Source organism: Rhinolophus sinicus, linkage group LG09 (assembly GCF_036562045.2).
Source record: "Rhinolophus sinicus isolate RSC01 linkage group LG09, ASM3656204v1, whole genome shotgun sequence".
NCBI lineage: Eukaryota > Metazoa > Chordata > Mammalia > Chiroptera > Rhinolophidae > Rhinolophus > Rhinolophus sinicus.
In genome coordinates, this window is record NC_133758.1 from 59,773,836 (window position 1) to 59,792,366 (window position 18,531).

Here is an 18,531-nt window from a genome sequence, read left to right on the forward strand (position 1 = left end):
ACAAGCCCAAAACCCTTGTGCACTATGTCCTTGATAGGTGTCGATTAAGGCCCGCTTGGACCTGACTAAGTAGTCATACTGCCATCCACGTTTAAGGCCAAAAATGTCACGCAGGTCAAAAAACAAATCTGGCCACCAAGTATTGACTGGGGCAGTATGGGTAGTGCTATTAAGGGTAGTTTGGGTCTGTCCGTCCGTTAGGGTCCAGGTCAGCTTATGGGGTTGGTGTGGGTTGATCCCCGCGTGGCTTTTTTCCCAGATGTTGAGTAGAAGCAGGACTAGCAGCTGCTCCATCGTCGGCGGATACAGGGGGCTTGACGCTTCTTTGAGGCCTAAAGAGTTGCAGCTTTAGAGGGTTATTAGGGTGCTGCCACGCAGTCCATTCCTTAGCTTGTGTCTGCTCCAGCTGGTTGGCTCGGTGCACGTGAGAGTGATGGACCCAAGGCCAGATGCCGTCAACTTTCAAAGCAGTGGGGGTAACCAGAATAACCACATAAGGACCTTTTCATCTTTCCTCCAGTGTTCGGGACCTGTGTCTCTTTACCCATACCCAATCTCCCGGAACGATGCCATGTTCCGGGTTTGGTGCGTCTTTAACTTCATACAGAGAACGCATTAGAGGCCATATCTCATGCTGGACCCCTTGCAGGGCTTTTAAACTGGCCAGATAACTTGGGGCCGCATTGGGATCCAGATCTGAGAAAGTCCGGGAAATAATGGGGGGTGGTGCCCCGTATAGAATTTTGAAAGGTGTCAGACCATGTACATATGGTGAGTTCTGGACCCGGAAAATGGCATAAGGTAAGAGGGTCACCCAGTCCCCACCAGTCTCGATGGCCAGTTTGGATAAGGTCTCCTTTAAAGTCCGATTCATTCTCTCTACTTGCCCTGAGCTCTGGGGATTATATTCAGAATGTAACTTCCAATTGGTCCCCATAGCTCGGGCTAGCCCTTGTAGGACTTTACTGATGAAAGCTGGGCCGTTATCTGAGCTTAAAACTTTGGGGACCCCATATCTGGGAAAACTTTTTTCTAATAACACTTTAGCAACAACTTGGGAAGTTTCCCGTTTCGTGGGGAAGGCTTCCACCCAGCCTGAAAATGTGTCAACCATTACTAGTAAGTACTTATACCCAAACTTCCCCGGCTTTACCTCAGTGAAATCCATTTCCCAACTCCGTCCTGGCACCTTTCCCCGTATCCTTGTACCTGTATGTTGGGGTGCTTTTCTACTGGGTTTCATAGCCTGGCACCCAATGCACCGATCTACGATCTTTTGGATCTGAGCTGCTTGTCGGGGAAACCGGAGGCGGGCAGACTCGAGAATTGACAGCAATTTCCTTTTCCCCAAGTGGGTGGCTTGGTGCAGGTTGGAAAGAAGAAACAGTCCTAGGTGTGCCGGCAGTATCAATCTTCCTTCTGTATCCCGATGCCACCCTTGCTGATCAGACTCTGGACAGTGGTGGCTCTGGATCCAGTGCAGGTCTTCCGGAGTGTAGTCAGGTCGCGGTGGCAGGCGCGGGAGCTCGGGTGTGGGCAGGTTGAGGGCTAAAGCTGATGCTGGTGTAGCCATTGCCGCCATCTTGGCAGCTTTATCTGTTCGCCTGTTTCTTTCAGCTTCTGGAGTCCGTGCAGTCTGGTGCCCGGGGACGTGGACGACTGCAATTGCCCGGGGCATTTGCACGGCCATCAGCAGTCTCTGTATCTCAGGAAGATTGTGCAAAACTTTCCCTTCTGCTGTAACAAAGCTCTTCTCCCGGTAGATGGAGCCATGCACATGAATAGTGCTAAACGCGTAGCGGCTATCGGTGTAGACAGTCATTCGCTTCCCTTTGGCCCGTTTTAGCGCTTCCGCCAGGGCAATCAGTTCAGCCTTCTGGGCTGAGGTCCCCGGGGAAAGCGAGGCACTCCAAATAATGTTCCCACTTTGGTCTACCACCGCTGCGCCCGCCTTCCGCACACCTTCTATATTGAAGCTGCTTCCATCAGTGTACCATATCAACTCACTGTTAGGTAAAGCGGTGTCCTGGAGGTCGGGGCGCACTTGGGTGATTTCTGCCATGATCTCTTGGCAATCATGCAGAGGAGCCTTCAGATCCGGGGTCGGCAGCAGGGTGGCTGGATTCAAAGTGGTGGGTTCAGCGAAGACGATCCGGGGTGCGTCTAGCAAGAGTCTTTGGTAATGGGTTAGGCGGGCATTGGTCATCCACTTACCAGGGGGACATTTCAGGACCCCCTCTATGGCATGGGGGGTCACCACCTTCAGATGCTGCCCAAAAGTGAGTTTATCTGCATCCTTCACCATTAGGGCTACCGCCGCGATAATCCTTAAGCATGGGGGCCATCCTGCTGCAACTGGATCTAACTTCTTAGATAAATAGGCAACCGGACATTTCCAAGGCCCCAGGCGCTGCATCAGTACCCCTTTTGCTATTCCCTTTCTCTCATCAACGAAAAGAGTGAAGGGCTTCAGGGGGTCTGGCATTGCTAGGGCCGGGGCTCTTAAGAGGGCGACCTTGAGTTTTTCATATGCCTTCTGTTGGTCTGCCCCCCAGGCCCAAGGGACCTTGTCCTTGATTGCATCATACAGAGGCTTCGCTATTTCAGCATACCCCAGAATCCACAGCCGGCAGTAGCCTGTCGTCCCTCGAAACTTACGGACCTCTCGGGCTGAGGTCGGGACTGGAAGTCTAAGAATAGTTTCTTTAATGGCCTCTGTCAGCCACCTAGTTCTTTCTTGCAGCTTATATCCCAGATAGATGACTGTTTGCTTGCATATTTGGGCCTTCTTTGCACTGGCCCGATAGCTTAGCTGCCCCAGCTTTTGGAGGAGGTCTCCAGTGGCTTGCCGGCATTCAGCTTCAGATGGGGCTGCCAGGAGCAAATCATCTACATACTGCAGGAGCGTAACTGAAGTATGGCTCTGGCGAAACGAGTCCAAATCTTAATTTAGGGCTTTATTAAACAGAGTTGGAGAGTTCTTGAAGCCTTGCGGTAGTCTAGTCCAGGTCAGCTGCCCGGGGGTTCCTGAATTGGCATCATGCCATTCGAAGGCAAAAATGTGTTGGCTGCTAGGTGCCAGGGCTATGCTAAAAAATGCATCCTTTAGGTCTAAGGTAGAATACCAAATATGTGAAGGGGGTAAATGACTTAGTAAGGTATATGGGTTAGGGACTGTGGGGTGGATGTCTTCAACCCTCTTATTCACTTCCCTCAAGTCCTGGACTGGCCTATAATCGTTCCCCCCTGGCTTCTTAATGGGGAGGAGTGGGGTGTTCCAAGCAGAATGGCAAGATTTTAGTATTCCAGCTTCCAGGAGACGGTTAATGTGTGGGGCAATCCCTTTTCGCGCTTCAGAGGACATGGGGTACTGGCGGATCCGGACAGGCTGAGCCGAGGCTTTAAGTTCAACTACTACTGGTGCTTGGCAGACCACTCGACTTACACCCACTATTTCTGCCCACGCCTGAGGGTACGTTTTAACACAATAGTCCATCTCATGGGGCCATCCAGAAGGGGGAAGGTTGGAGGGTCTGTCTTGCAGGGCAAACAGGCGATGTTCATCCACAAGAGACAGTGTTAAAATATGGAGGGGCTGTCCTTGGCCATCTAATACTTTGATGCTATCCGGCTCAAAATGGATTTGGGCTTTGACTTTAGTCAGGAGATCGCGCCCTAATAAGGGGGCTGGGCATTCAGGGATAACCAGGAAGGAGTGGGTAACTTGGTGGCGGCCTAAGTCCACTTGGCGCCTATTGGTCCACCGATAAGCTTTAGACCCAGTTGCCCCCTGCACCAAACTGGTTTTCTGAGACAAGGGCTCTGTATGCTTGTTCAAAACTGAGTACTGAGCTCCTGTATCTACCATGAATCTAATTGGCTTCCCCTCTACATATGCAGTTACCCAAGACTCGGGGAGGGGATCCGAGTCCTGTCCCCTCTAATCATTGTCCATCCCTGCCAGCAGAATTCGTGCGTCTTGCCCGGTTTGGCCCTGGCGCTTGGGGCATTCCCTCTTCCAATGTCCATACTCTCTACAGTAGGCACATTGTCTCCTATCCAGTTGGGGACGCGGCCTCCACGGTCGGGCTGGCCCGGCCAGATTTGGTCTTTCCCTGACAGTACCTTGTATGCCTGCCAACAAGATCTTGGCCATCTCCCTCTGCTGCCTCCTATTCTCTCTACTCTGATGTTCTCTGTTTTCCTTCCTGATTCGTTCCTGCAATTCCTGATTTTCTTTCCTAATTCTATTTTCCCTTTCTTCGGGAGTCTCTCGAGTGTTGAAGACTCTTTCTGCTACTTTCATTAAATCCCGAATAGACATCTCTCTTAGTCCCTCCTGTTTATATAATTTCTTTTTTATATCTGGGGCGGCCTGGTTTATAAAGGACATAATTATAGCCGACTGGTTCTCCTCTGCTAGGGGATCCAATGGGGTGTACTGCCTATAAGCATCATAGAGGCGCTCCAAAAACACAGCCGGGCTTTTATTTTCCCCTTGCATTATAGCTTTTACCTTGGCTAGATTGGTGGGGCGGCGTGCCGCCGCTCGGAGACCTGCCGTTAGAGTCTGGCGGTAAACTCGGAGACGCTCTCTACCTTTTGCATTAGCATAATCCCACTCCAGTCTGTTCAAGGGAAAGCGCTCATTAATCAGGTTCGGTAGAGTTGTTGGCCGTCCATTGTCGCCGGGGACATTCTTTCTGGCCTCAGTGAGGATCCGCTCGTGCTCTTCAGTGGTGAATAAAGTCATAAGAAGCTGCTGGCAATCATCCCAAGTGGGACTGTGTGTGTGCATGACAGACTCAAACAGGTCAGTTAAACCTTTCGGGTCCTCAGAAAAAGAAGGGTTTTGGGCCTTCCAGTTGTACAGATCACTGCTTGAAAAGGGCCAATACTGGTATGCACGCTGCCCACCTGGGCCAGTCCCTCCTAGGGCTCACACGGGGAGAATTGGCGCCCCCGCGGAGGTGGAGGAGGAGGGCTCCTCCTCTGGAGTTTCTTCCCGGTGTCTACAGGACTTCAATCCCTTTGCCGGTCCTTGGACTAGGGCAGGGGGAGCCGGGGTAGAGGGAGCCGTTGAATGAGGAAGCTCAGAAGCGGCGGCAGCCTCAGGCTGGAGTGGCGCTGGCGCGTAAGGGGGGGAGTTCTCTTCAAAATTTAGATCTATCAAAGAGGGATATATGCTTGACCCTTCCTGTAGGGTGGGTTTTGGGGCCGGCTTCTCCGGGGGTTTCGGGCTAGCCGTGGGCCCCGCCGGCTGGCAGGAGGGTTCTGAAACAGTTAGGACCTTGGGGGGATCTTCCGGCTTATTGGGGACAAAGGGTTTCAGCCAGGAGGGAGGACTTTCCACTAAGGCTTGCTATACTAGAATATAGGGATATTGGTCCGGGTGGCGCCGATTAACAATCTCCCGGACCTTCTTAATGATGTCTAGAGAAAAAGTCCCCTGGGGGGGCCAGCCCACATTAAAAGTAGGCCACTCTGCAGAGCAGAAGGTGTTAAACTTACCTTTTTTCACTTCCACGCCATAATCACGAGCTTTGGCGCAGATGTCAGGAAAATGGTTCAGGAACAGAGTCTTGGGTGTTACTTGAGCCTGTCCCATAATGGTTATAAAGAGAAACCAGGAAAAGACAAAAGAAAGGACCGAAAACACAATGCCAGAAAATACACAACTTCGCACAGGACTTTTCAACACCCACCGGCCGGTCAACCACACTACATCCACAGGCGCCGTTTCAATCACACCATACTCAGGATCTTTACCCCAGGCCCGTCCGAACGGCGTCCACTGCGGACGTCGTTGTGCCACCTTCTCGTCGGGGACGTCTCCCACGACTTCCAGAGTTGGAGCCTCCAGGGTTGTAACCCGCTCCTTCCTTCCCGTGAGAATTCTCAAAAAAAACCAGACCAAACACAAACCAGACCAAGCAGAGACCTGTTTCAGCCTCTGGCCGAGGACTTGTTTCAGCCCTCCCTGATTAAGACTGGGGAGCCCTGTTTCAGACTTCCTCCAGTCAGAGGTGGCCAAACCTCTTACCGCGGTTCCCTCTATAAACCTCGGTATCGGGAGTTGTCTGTTTCTCTGAGAGGGGGGGGAATCCCGGACGAGCCCCCAAATGTTAAGTCCGGGAATCTTTCACCCCTCAGAAAGACAGAGACACACACGACAATGCAAGTCACACAGCGAGGTTTATTTCCAGCTAGCTGGGGTCCCCGTCTCTGCCCGACGCAGCGGGTTTTAACAAAGGACCCCTAGCCTACAAAGCTAAGGGTTTTTATAGCAGTTCTAAGGTGCTTAGTAATTACTAAAGTCTTAGGGAGTACAGTATGGATGTCAATTTTCACATAACTAAGACATTCTGTACTTTCAAAAGTCTTAGGGAGTGCAGATTGTGCTATGCTTCAAGAAGTTTACAATAGATATGTTTTAATAAAAGCTTCCATATCAGGAGATAAAACATCTGGTCTCTATGCCCACATCTTGGAACTAATAATTAGGCCATTAGGTTGTTTTAAGCTCAAGGCTGTTGGGCTGTTAATCTTACTCTGACTTTAAAGTAACAGTTCTTGAGCCCAGGGCTGCCAGGGCTGTTAACCCTATCTTAACCGTAAAGCGGCAGTCCTTATGCTAACAGTCCCTTACAGTGGAAAGGACTTAAAAAATGAGGAAAATATTTTCAGTAAAAGGTGACCAGCCTGCTGAAGGAGCAGCATTCAGGCGATCAGTGGGAACGTACCTCCACAGCAGTTGAGATTTCCCATCGCTAGGATCTGAGGTGTGAGAGCCTAAGAAGGTCTCACCTCTTTCCTCTCAGTACACAGAGTGACAGTTGGAAGGGAAGGAAGTTGGGCATCATCACGTTACCATGGTGACCCGTCATCTTAGAACTTTCAGGGAGAACACTGTCTACACTACTACAGGGGCCCAACTGCTGCTTTCTAGACTAGTGTGTGTTTACATGGACACATATGGCATTTAAGAGTGCATGTTTGGTTTCAAACACTGAATCCCCTCATTAGTATGCATGCCATGGAAACAGGTTACATGAGAAAAATGATCTGCCCACCTAAATATAGTTGATAGTGAAAATTACAGGGTGAACACGAACAGGGCCAACATGTTGAGAATCACAATTGGTTCTATTCATGTTTGATAGATCACTCCCAACCATTTTCACTATTCCTGAGACTCCAGACTTTCTAGAAAGAACAGCTTGAGATCAGTTCCACATAAAAAGCAGAAGTAATAGAAACTCAGTTTTAAAATCATATTTCTGTCTAAGCGTATAATTATCAAATTATATAAATCCTTGCCTCATTCTTTATGCATATTACTTATTTTTCTCTGCATGCAACTAAATCTATATACTTATTCATGTCTCCATCTCTGCCAATTCTCTGAACAGTTTCCTGAAATTCTGTGTTTTCAAGAGTGGCTATTGACAGAGTAATTCAGAAAAACCAATCACTATATTTTACCAGTGGGTTGGGTGAATATATATAACCAATGCGTTTCTAAATGAATTTTACTTAACTCAAAACTCTAGGAGTCAAGCTGTGTTTTATCTCTTAATTCAATACCTAATCACAATCTTACAATGTAGCCATGAACACTTGCTACAGCAAGGTACGCATCAGACCCCAAAATTTGGAACAAGTGACAATTTTAGGATAAAGATGAAAGTGTTCCATATTTCAAACAAAGTGGATTCCCTTCACAGTGTGAAAGGCTATAGTCCAAATCATTGCTGCTTCAGTGCTAATTTGTAGAACTAAAAACTAAAATGGATGGTAACGGGTCACTAATGAGGTGTAAAACCTGCATTAATATGCACGGTGCCATAGTTTTTCTAGGGATTACCCAATTGGGCAGAGGTGGGAAGAAAGTCATACGCTATCGTTCTAAAGGGAGAATTTTAATGGTCTCTGCCTGAAAACAAAGTGTGCGTGTGTGTATGTGCACACACAGACAGAAACTGGAGCAGGAAACGGAGACTTGGGCTTACTGATGACGGGGCATATGCTCCTGGAATTATTGAGCTTCAAGACAGAAAAGTGCATTGGTCATCTAGCGGGAAAAAAGCCAGAGATCTGTAAGGGAAATAAAATTAGAATCTCACCCACCTTCTTGTACTAATTGGTACAAGAAGACAATGGAACATTATAGTTAGTGAAGAACAGTGAGCCCCGATCTTGTACTCAGTTAGAGGAGCTCGTAGGTATGGATGCACTGACATGACCGACCCCAGGTAATATTATTGTTTGCAGGAACTCCCTTCAGGGGAATGAAAAATGTCAGAAAATAAAATTCCTAGAAAGACACTGACATAAGGGCATGTGGTAAGTACTAAATTTGAGGTTACTTTTTGAAGGATTACTAAGTATTCCTCCCAAAACTCATCTTTGAAGTTATGTCCCCCAGGACCAGAATGTGGAATTTTTTGGAGAAAGGGTCTTTACAGAGGTCATCAAGTTAAAGTGAGGTCATTAGAGAGATCACCAATCCAATATCGCTGTGATCCTTATTTTTTCTCTAAAGGGGGAATGTGGACACAGACACACATAAAGATGATGTGAAGACACAGATGGAAGACAGGCATATGAGTCAGGAGACAGGCCTGTGACACATCTTTCGCTCACAGCCTCAGAAGGAACCAATGGTACCAGTACCTTGATTTTGGGCATGTAGCTGCTACAACTGTGAGACAATACATTTGTTTTTCAAGCCCACACTTAATGTGTAAACACACTGTAATTGTTACAGCCGGTTTAAGACACTGCTCTGTTTAAAGTGGGAGCTACTCCATTGGCACTGCCAATCCCCTTAACCTTGTTATTTTTATTTTTTCCATAGTACTTGTCACCTTTAAAAAAATCAGTATCTATGTCGTTGATTATGTGTTCCCCTGACTCAGTGACTTCATCACAAGGAATGTCAGTTACCGATGTATTCTCTGTGCCTAATAATCGTGGCTGGCTCATACTTGGCATTCGATAACTATTTCTCAAGTGTCGAAGAAATCAACATTCATCCAGTGAATATGTTATGGCGAGGTGTCATAAATTTACGGATAAGCAATGAGTAAGCACATAGTGATCTTTCAGCAAAAAGGAAGGTGAGACGGTAGTTATTGGACAACAAAGACACATGGGTGGATGGTGGGTGTGACATTTTGTGCCAGTGTGTTGGGTGGGACATATTTCTAGCCGGTGCGGCGAGTGGGACTTATTTCTCACCTGGGTGCTGGGTGGGACTTATTTCGCGCCCGGGTGTTGCAGATTTTCCTCAGTAAAATGACCAAGATTCTACCCAACGCTGCAAGGACTGTTTGGGTCACTCTGTTTGTCCAGAACCCCATGTGTGCAAGCTTACTGGCCCATGTTGGCCCATTTGGGCCTCGGTTCTGGGCTCAGAACTGTGTTAGTTAGAATCAGTCTTCATTTTAACTATCTGTGAAATGGAGTTAGTGATGGTCTCTGCCACATCTGGAAAATGGGAGCAGTGGGTGAGATGAGGCCTGTGAAGGGCCTGGAACTATTTCTCAGTGAGCTTTGTCCCAGGGGCCCGGATTCTCACAATGAGCAAGGAAACGTTCTTTTCTGCTGCCATCTCCTGTGCGTTTTAAGAATACCTGTTTGCATGTCACCTGGAAAAGTTATTGTCTGCTGCCATCTTGTGTGCATCTAAGGAATAACACCTGAGTGGAGGTCAGGAAAGGCTCTTCATTTCTGTCTTTTCTGAGCCAAGGTGTCAGACCTAGGGCTGTGCCCCAGGTGCAGTCCACATGTGAGGCTTTTGGGAGAGATGGCGTGACTTGCTTAGAGTCACTGAAGTGACCGTGCATAATAATTCATTAACTTCTAACTTGCTTGGTATGCTTTTCTATGGATGTGTTTTATTTATATAAAATATGTAAAAGGAAATCAGTAGTAAATAAATACATTCATGTAAAATTCTCCAGATGTAAACATAAAACATAGATCTAAATCTCTACATTCAGGAATGAATTAACCATCACTATATCAGCTGGGCTGGGAGAGGAGGAACAAGAAGGAGGCTCCTGTTCCTTGGCCTCATGGAAGCTCCTGACATTGTGCTATCTCCATCCCTCTGAGACTCAGGCTGAGGCCCCAGGTCTTGGCCTGCACAGGTATTGATACGAGATGTGCAAAAAGAACATGGCTGCTGGACCGCTGGGGAGTCACCGAGACAGAGGAGGGAATCTGGTGAGGGTGTGTGGGACCCAGGAGGCTCCTCACACCCTGGAGAAGTGACCATGGGCCCTGATTTCCCCAGGGGTCAGAATCACGGGGCACTGAGGTCTGTGTGCTGCTCTCGGCTGAGGGTGAAGTCTCTGGCCTGGAGTGTCTATAAATGTCTGAGAGGCGTGAACTGAACCTGGACATTTAGCGAGGCCGTCTTCAGGTGAGTGGTCCCCTGCTCAGTGAGATTGATGAAGAAGAAAGAGGGGGACTCCAGGTCTCCAGGAAGGAAAGGCCAAGTACAGCCTCTTCCATGCTCTGTGAAGAGCAGGAGGCCCGATGACAGGTGGGAGTGGTGACCCTACCCTTCCACCCCACACTCAAAGCCACCCATCATGAGAGCAGCAAAGTAAATGTGGACAAGCACCTGGAATACTTCTCTTTTTTTTTTTTTTTTAAATTTGAGTCTTTTTAGACTGGCTATCATCAGCAAGACAAATAGTAACAAGCGTTAGAGAGGCTGTGGAGAAAAAGGAACCCTCATACACTGTTGGTGGGAATGGGAATCTTTTTTTGTTTCTTTTAACATCCTGAAGCTTTCTCTGTGCCTTGCAATTTAAACACAATGATGTTGTGTAATAATAATATTAATAATTATTTTATTATAAAAGAAATTCTGGCTTAATGTAGTCTGCAGTGAAAAGATCACAGATGACAGACCTGTTTTAAATGTAATGAAACCAATTATACTTGTTATATAGACTTAAAAATTGGAAAAGAAAAAAAAACATAGGCAAATTGTAATTAAACCCTTACCATATCCTAAAAGAGCACTGCCCTGAGTTTTCAATATTTTTGTCTTTTCATTGATTTGTTACATATATGTAAAAATCCAATAGACACTCAACCTGATAAATGGTGCCATGAGGTGACCCTGGCTCTCCACAGGGCTTTACAGAGGCTGAGAGGTCCCCACTGGTTGGATAAACCCGAGCTGACTTTGGATCCTGCAGTATCCCCAACTGCATGCTGAGACTACAAAGCATCCACACAGATATAGAGCTGGGCTAGGTGAGCTGCCCTGCCAGCACGAGAAGGAGCCCAGGGCCCTTCTGTCCTCCTCCCCCTTTCCCAGAAGGCCTGAAGGGGGCGACGTCAGGGCTGCCAACACTATCTCCTCATACCCCGTGATTGGGCTTCCAGTATTAAGCATCCTGCTAGGGGATGTTCCCTGTGGATCTTAAGGGTTCTGAAGTGCAGTGCTGGTTCCTGCTGGGCAAGCCATTAGATAAATGCAGGGGACTCTTCAGGAAGGATACAGTGTGAATTGCATACCCTGAAGTTATGCCGCTAGCTGTTTTAAAGGAGCATACAGCCCTCTTCTACAAAGGAGGAGGCCTTGGAAGGATTGGTCCAGCAACTTTAGACGCTTACGTGGCCTGAGTATGGTCCCAGGAAAGATGTGCTCAGGATATCTTTCATTTGCCTGCACTGATATTTACCACCTCTTTGTCTGCCCTGCGTGGTCGTAGGCGGTACATGCCACCTCCAACTCCTGTCATTTTGGAGGCTTTTAATAAAACCCTTCCTGCCAAACAGAAGTTGGAAATCAATGGAGCATGTACACACTTATTTACTTACTCTTTTCACCCCCAAGCACACCAAGTTCACAGATCTTCTGCCCATCCTTCTTTCTCCCATGTTGCTTCCTCTGCTCCTTCTCCTGAAGTACTTCTGAAGGAAATTCTGAAAGACAGGAGGGAAGAGAATAACCGTGCATGTCGAGAGCCACACACTCAGGACACCCTGGTGTGGGGGTTGCCAAGGGCAGGAGCAGGCTTCACAGGGTCTTCCAGCAGGGTGGGTCCAGCCCTTCTGACACAGCCCAGGTCCCTGCCCAGGGCACTCAGGGTACTGAACAGGATTCAGTGGTGCAGACCACACAACATACTTTTAAAGAACGACTGGGTAAAAGAAGAAATTAGAGGAGAGATCAAAAGATACATAGAAACAAAAGACAATGAAAATACATCCTGGAGTTCCGGAAAAATGGCGGAGTGAGGTGAGGCTCTGTAAAGCTCCCCTGGAATTTACAAAGAATTGAACAACAAAAACTCCACAAAGCACTCCCTTCACAGCAGACAGGCAAGACGAAGAGGCCCACTGACTGAAATCACCTACAGGTGGGAGATTCGCGCGAGTGGGGGGAGGAGGAAACGGAGAAGTGGGCGAGACGGAGCTGAGGGCGCAGGACGCAGACCTAGCTCAGTGCGCCGAGCTCGCTGCATCCGGGAACTACCCCAGCTGCGGGAGAGGGAAGAACTCGGACTGCTAGGGCTCCACCAGGGCTCCACAGGGCTGAGGGGACAGCATATAACACGGCTGAACCCAACGCTCACGGCAGAGGCCTCGGAGAAAAGACTGAGGGAAAAAGGCTGAAAACGGTGGTTTAAGCCCGCACTGCCGAGCAGAGAACGGAGCCTTAGGCACTGAGACTAGCCGCCCCCTCCCTCCCCTCCCAGAGCTCGCCCCGCCCCCACCTGCCCGGTGCTAGAAGCGAAACAGTAGCAGTGTAAGATCAAAACAACAGAAAATTTGCTATATTTGAGAACTGTGGCCCACAGACACAAATTCACAGCCCAACTAGTTCCGGCAAAGGGGAGACAGCTGTGGAAGCAGGACTGGCTGTGGTGGTGGTCGCCACCATTGCTCTGGGCCACCTCTCACAGCTCACCCCGCCCCTGGCCCCACCTATCTGGGTGGATCCCTGCAGGAGTAAACAGAACTGCTGAAACACATGGGCTCTGAATCAGGAGCTGGAAGAGCTTTGGAACATCAAAAGATCTCCGCATACCCACCGGGACACTGCGCCCTGTGACCTAGATGAATTATTAACAGAGGAGAAGCCCGTCTCCCAGGGAATCCCCCCAGTGTGTGAGAAGCTGGAATAGTGCAGACAAAACATAGCACTACCTTGTGAGAGAGGAAAAAAAAGCCTGAAGTCGGAGAAAAAGTAAAACATTCTACCAACAAGTACTGGAAAACAAAAGAAAGACCTCTTCTTATCAACTTGTTGCAGAAGTCACTCCTGTAGATGTCTAGGAAGAGAAATAGTAAACCAGTAATCGCCATGAATAACTAAGGCAACAAGATAGTTCAGAAAGAAAGTGAAAAATCTCCAGAAAAGGCACTTAAAGATACAGAAATATGTGACTTAAATGACAGAGAATTCAAGATTGCAGTTCTGAAAAAACTCAACGAGATACAAGAAAACACAGATAGGCAGTTAAATGAACTCAGAAACTCAATTAAAGAACAGCATGAGCATTTTACGAAAGAGATTGAAATCTTAAAAAAGAACCAAATAGAATTTCTGGAGATTAAGAACTCAATAGAAGAAATTAAGAATGAAATAACCAGCTTAGGTAGTAGAGTTGACCAGATGGAGGAAAGAATCAGTGACATCGAAGATAGAAACCTGGAAATGACACAGATAGAAGAAGAAAGAGACTTGAGACTTAAAAGAAATGAAAGAACTCTACAAGAACTTTCTGACTCCATCAGAAAGAGCAATATAAGAATAATGGGCATACCAGAAGGAGAAGAAAGAGAGAAGGGAACAGAGAATATATTCAAACAAATTGTCGATGAGAACTTCCCAAATTTGTGGACAGAACTGGACCCTCGAATCCAAGAAGCAAATAGAACACCTAGTTACCTCAATCCCAACAGGCCTTCTCCAAGGCACATTGTATTGAAGCTGTCTAAAATCAACGACAAAGAAAGAATCCTCAAGGCAGCCAGGGAAAAGAAGACGGTAACTTACAAAGGAAAGCCCATTAGATTATCATCAGATTTTTCAGCAGAAACTCTACAAGCTAGGAGGGAGTGGAATCAAATATTCAAACTATTGAAAGAGAGAAATCATGAGCCAAGAATAATATATCCAGCAAAGATATCCTTTAGATATGAAGCAGGAATAAAGACCTTTCCAGAAATACAGAAGCTGAGGGAATTTTCTAATACACGACCTGCACTACAAGAAATACTAAAGGAGGCTATTCGACCACCATCAATAGGGAAAATTTGTGGCAACCAAAACTCAAAAAGGGGGAGAGTAAAGGCCTGAACCTGAATATGGGTATGGAGAAAGTAAGCGTGCTGAAGATAATGGAATACTCTAAATATCAAACTTTCTTTTACATAAACTTAAGGGTAACCACTCAAAAAAAAATCCAGAACTGAAATATATACTGAAATAAAAGAAGAAACAGAGGGAAACATCATAGAATACCACTACACAGAAATAATAGACAACAACAAAAAGGCAAAGAAACAATGGAGACACAGCCTTACCAGAAAACTAAAGATAGAATGACAGGAAATCCTCACATATCAATAATCACCCTAAATGTAAATGGACTGAACTCACCAATAAAAAGTCACAGAGTAGCAGAGTGGATCAAAAAACTAAACCCAACCATGTGCTGTCTCCAAGAGACACATCTCAGCTACAAGGACAAGCATAAACTCAATGTGAAAGGATGGAAATTGACACTCCAAGCAAATGGTACCCAGAGAAAATCAGGTGTAACCATAATGATATCAGATGAAACAGACTTCAAGGTGAAAAAGATAACAAGAGACAAAGATGGACATTTCATAATGGTGAAGGGGACTGTACAACAAGAAGACATAACAGTCATCAATATTTATGCCCCCAATCAGGGAGCACCGAAATACACCAAGGAACTACTAACAGAACTAAAGGGAGAAATTGACCAAAACACAATTATACTAGGGGACTTAAATACATCATTGACAGCTATGGATAGATCATCCAAACAGAAAATAAATAACGAAATAGTAGCCCTAAATGACACATTAGATGAAATGGACATAATTGACATTTATAGAGCACTTCATCCTAAAACATCAGACTATACATTCTTTTCTAGTCTACATGGAACATTCTCAAGGATAGACCATATATTGGGACATAAAATCAGTCTCAACAAATTTAAGAAGATTGAAATCATACCATGCATATTCTCTGATCACAAGGCTTTGAAATTGGATATCAACTGTAAAAAGAAAGCGGGAAAAAACACAAATACATGGAGATTAAATAACATACTTTTAAAGAAGGACTGGGTCAAAGAAGAAATTAGAGGAGAGATAAAAAGATACATAGAAACAAATGACAATGAAAATACATCCTACCAAAATTTTTGGGATGCAGCGAAAGCAGTTTTAAGAGGGCAATTTATCTCATTACAGGCCTATCTCAAGAAACAAGAAAACTCCCAAATAAATAACCTCATGTTACACCTTAAAGAACTAGAAAAAGAAGAACAAGAAAAACCCAAGGTCAGCAGAAGAAAGGAAATAACAAAAATTAGAGCAGAAATAGATGAAATAGAGAACAAAAAGACAATAGAAAAAATTAATGTGACAAAGAGCTGGTTCTTTGAAAAGATTAACAAAATTGACAAACCCTTGGCTAGACTCACTAAGATAAAAAGAGAGAAGACACTGATTAACAAAATCAGAAACGTAAAAGGGGAAGTTATCATGGACACCACAGAAATACAAAGGATCATCCAAGAATACTATGAAGGACTACATGCCACCAAATTCAACAACCTAGAAGAAATGGATAAGTTCTTAGAAACATATAGCCTTCCAAGGCTGAACCATGAAGAACTGGAAAATCTAAACAGACTGATCACCAGTAACGAAATTGAATCAGTCATCCAAAACCTTCCCAAAAGCAAAAGTCCGGGACCAGATGGCTTCACTAGTGAATTCTACCAAACCTTCAAAGAGGATCTAATACCAATCCTGCACAAACTCTTCCAAAAAGTTGAAGAAGAGACAGTACTCCCCAACTTATTTTATGAGGCCAACATTACCCTGATACCAAAACCTGGTAAGGACAGCACAAAAAAAGAAAAACTACAGACCAATATCTCTGATGAATACCGATGCAAAAATCCGAAATAAAATTCTAGCAAATCGAATACAACAATGCATTAAAAAGCTTATTCATCACGACCAAGTGGGGTTCATCCCCGGGGCACAAGGATGGTTCAACATACGCAAATCCATCAATGTGATACATCATATAAACAAAATAAAGGACAAAAATCATAGGATTATATCAATTGATGCAGAAAAAGCATTTGACAAGATACAACATCCATTTATGATTAAAACACTTAATAAAATGGGAATAGAAGGAAAATACCTTAACATAATAAAGGCCATATATGACAAGCCCTCTGCTAATCTCATAATTAATGGAGAAAAACTGAAGCCCTTTGCTCTACGTTCAGGAACACGACAGGGCTGTCCCCAATCACCTCTGCTTTTCAACATAGTGTTGGAAGTCCTTGCCAGAGCAATCAGGCAAGAGAAAGAAATAAAAGGCATCCAAATTGGGAATGAAGAAGTTAAATTATCACTCTTTGCAGATGACATGATGCTATATATAGAAAACCCTAAAGACTCCACCAAAAAGCTATTAGAAACAATCAACGAATACAGTAAAGTTGCTGGCTACAAAATCAACGCACAAAAGTCCATTGCCTTCCTATATACTAACCATGAAATCTCAGAAAAAGAAATACAAAAAACAATTCCTTTTGTAATTGCAAAAAAAAGAATAAAATATCGAGGAATAAACTTAACCAAGGATGTGAAATACCTATATGCTGAAAACTATAAGACTTTTTTGAAAGAAATTGAAGAAGACACAAAGAAATGGAAAGACATTACATGCTCATGGATTGGAAGACTCAACATAGTTAAAATGGCCATATTACCCAAAGCAATATACAGATTCAATGCAATCCCCATCAAAATCCCAATGGCATATTTTAAAGAAATAGAACAAAAAATCATCAGATTTGTTTGGAACCACAAAAGACCCCGAATAGCCAAAGCAATCTTAAGAAAAAAGAACTATAATGGAGGTATCACACTTCTTGACTTTGGCTTGTACTACAGGGCCACAATAATCAAAACAGCATGGTATTGGCAGAAAAACAGACACATAGACCAATGGAATAGAATTGAGAACCCAGAAATAAAACCACATAAATATGGACAGATAATTTTTGACAAAGAAGCTAAACACATACAGTGGAGGAAAGACAGCCTCTTCAATAAATGGTGCTGGGAGAATTGGATAGCCACGTGCAAAAGAATAAAACTGGACTGCTATTTGTCACCATGTACCAAAGTTAATTCAAAATGGATCAAAGACTTAAGCATAAGACCTGACACAATAAACTGCATAGAAGAAAACATAGGTACTAAACATATGGACCTTGGGTTCAAAGAGCATTTTATGAACTTGACTCCAAAGGCAATGGAAGTAAAAGCTAAAATAAACAAATGGGACTATATGAAACTTAAAAGCTTCTGCACAGCAAAAAAACCATCGACAAAATAAAGAGGCAACCAACTGAATGGGAGAAGATTTTTGCAAACAGTGCCTCCGATAAGGGGCTAGTATCCAGAATATGCAAGGAACTCATGCAACTCAACAACAAAAAAACAAACAACCCAATTGAAAAATGGGCAGAGGACTTGAAGAGACATTTCTCCAAAGAGGACATACAAATGGCAAATAGACATATGAAAAAATGCTCAACATCACTAAGCATCAGAGAAATGCAAACCAAAACCACAATGAGATATCACCTCACCCCAGTCAGAATGGCTATCATCAACAAGACAAACAGTAACAAGTGTTGGAGAGGCTGTGGAGAAGAAGGAACCTCCATACACTGTTGATGGGAATGCAGATTGGTGCAGCCACTATGGAAGGCAGTGTGGAGGTTCCTCAAAAAATTACGAATAGAATTACCGTATGACCCAGCAATCCCTCTCCTTGGTATCTACCTGTGGAGACAGAGCCCCAAAGAGCAGTTTCCAGGCTCTCGGTCTCATATGGAGGGGTGCTGGCTCAGGTGGTAGATGGCTGTCAGCTGTGGCTGGTTGGCCGTCAGCTGTAACCATTGAGCCATTGGCCACTAATATAACTGCTGCGGCTATGGAGGAGAGTCGAGGAGAGTAGAGGAGCAGAGTCGAGGAGAGTGGAGGAGAGTCGTCGGTCGGTTGGCAGAAAAGCGGACAGCAGGTCGCACGTCCTGTGAACCCAGCCTCCAGTGAGACCATAGTGGTATGACTTCCCTCCCTTGGCTCCGTGGGTGTTCCTTTTGGGCCTGGCCACATCCTGCGTTCTTATATGGGGAGCGGGACCAGAGACCCCGCAGGCCACCCCGTCCGACACCTGTGTTCTTGTGCAGGGAG

General features: G+C 45.4%; 1 protein-coding gene across 1 annotated transcript; it reads right to left on the minus strand.

Moving 5' to 3' along the window:
• Positions 1–462: 462 nt before the first annotated feature.
• Positions 463–6,887, minus strand: LOC141573042 (uncharacterized). The gene is given in 4 exon segments (XM_074339743.1): positions 463–4,938; positions 5,512–5,599; positions 5,726–5,897; positions 6,808–6,887. Coding segments are annotated over 4 exon segments (4,773 nt in total). The 3' UTR covers positions 463–505.
• Positions 6,888–18,531: the final 11,644 nt, after the last annotated feature.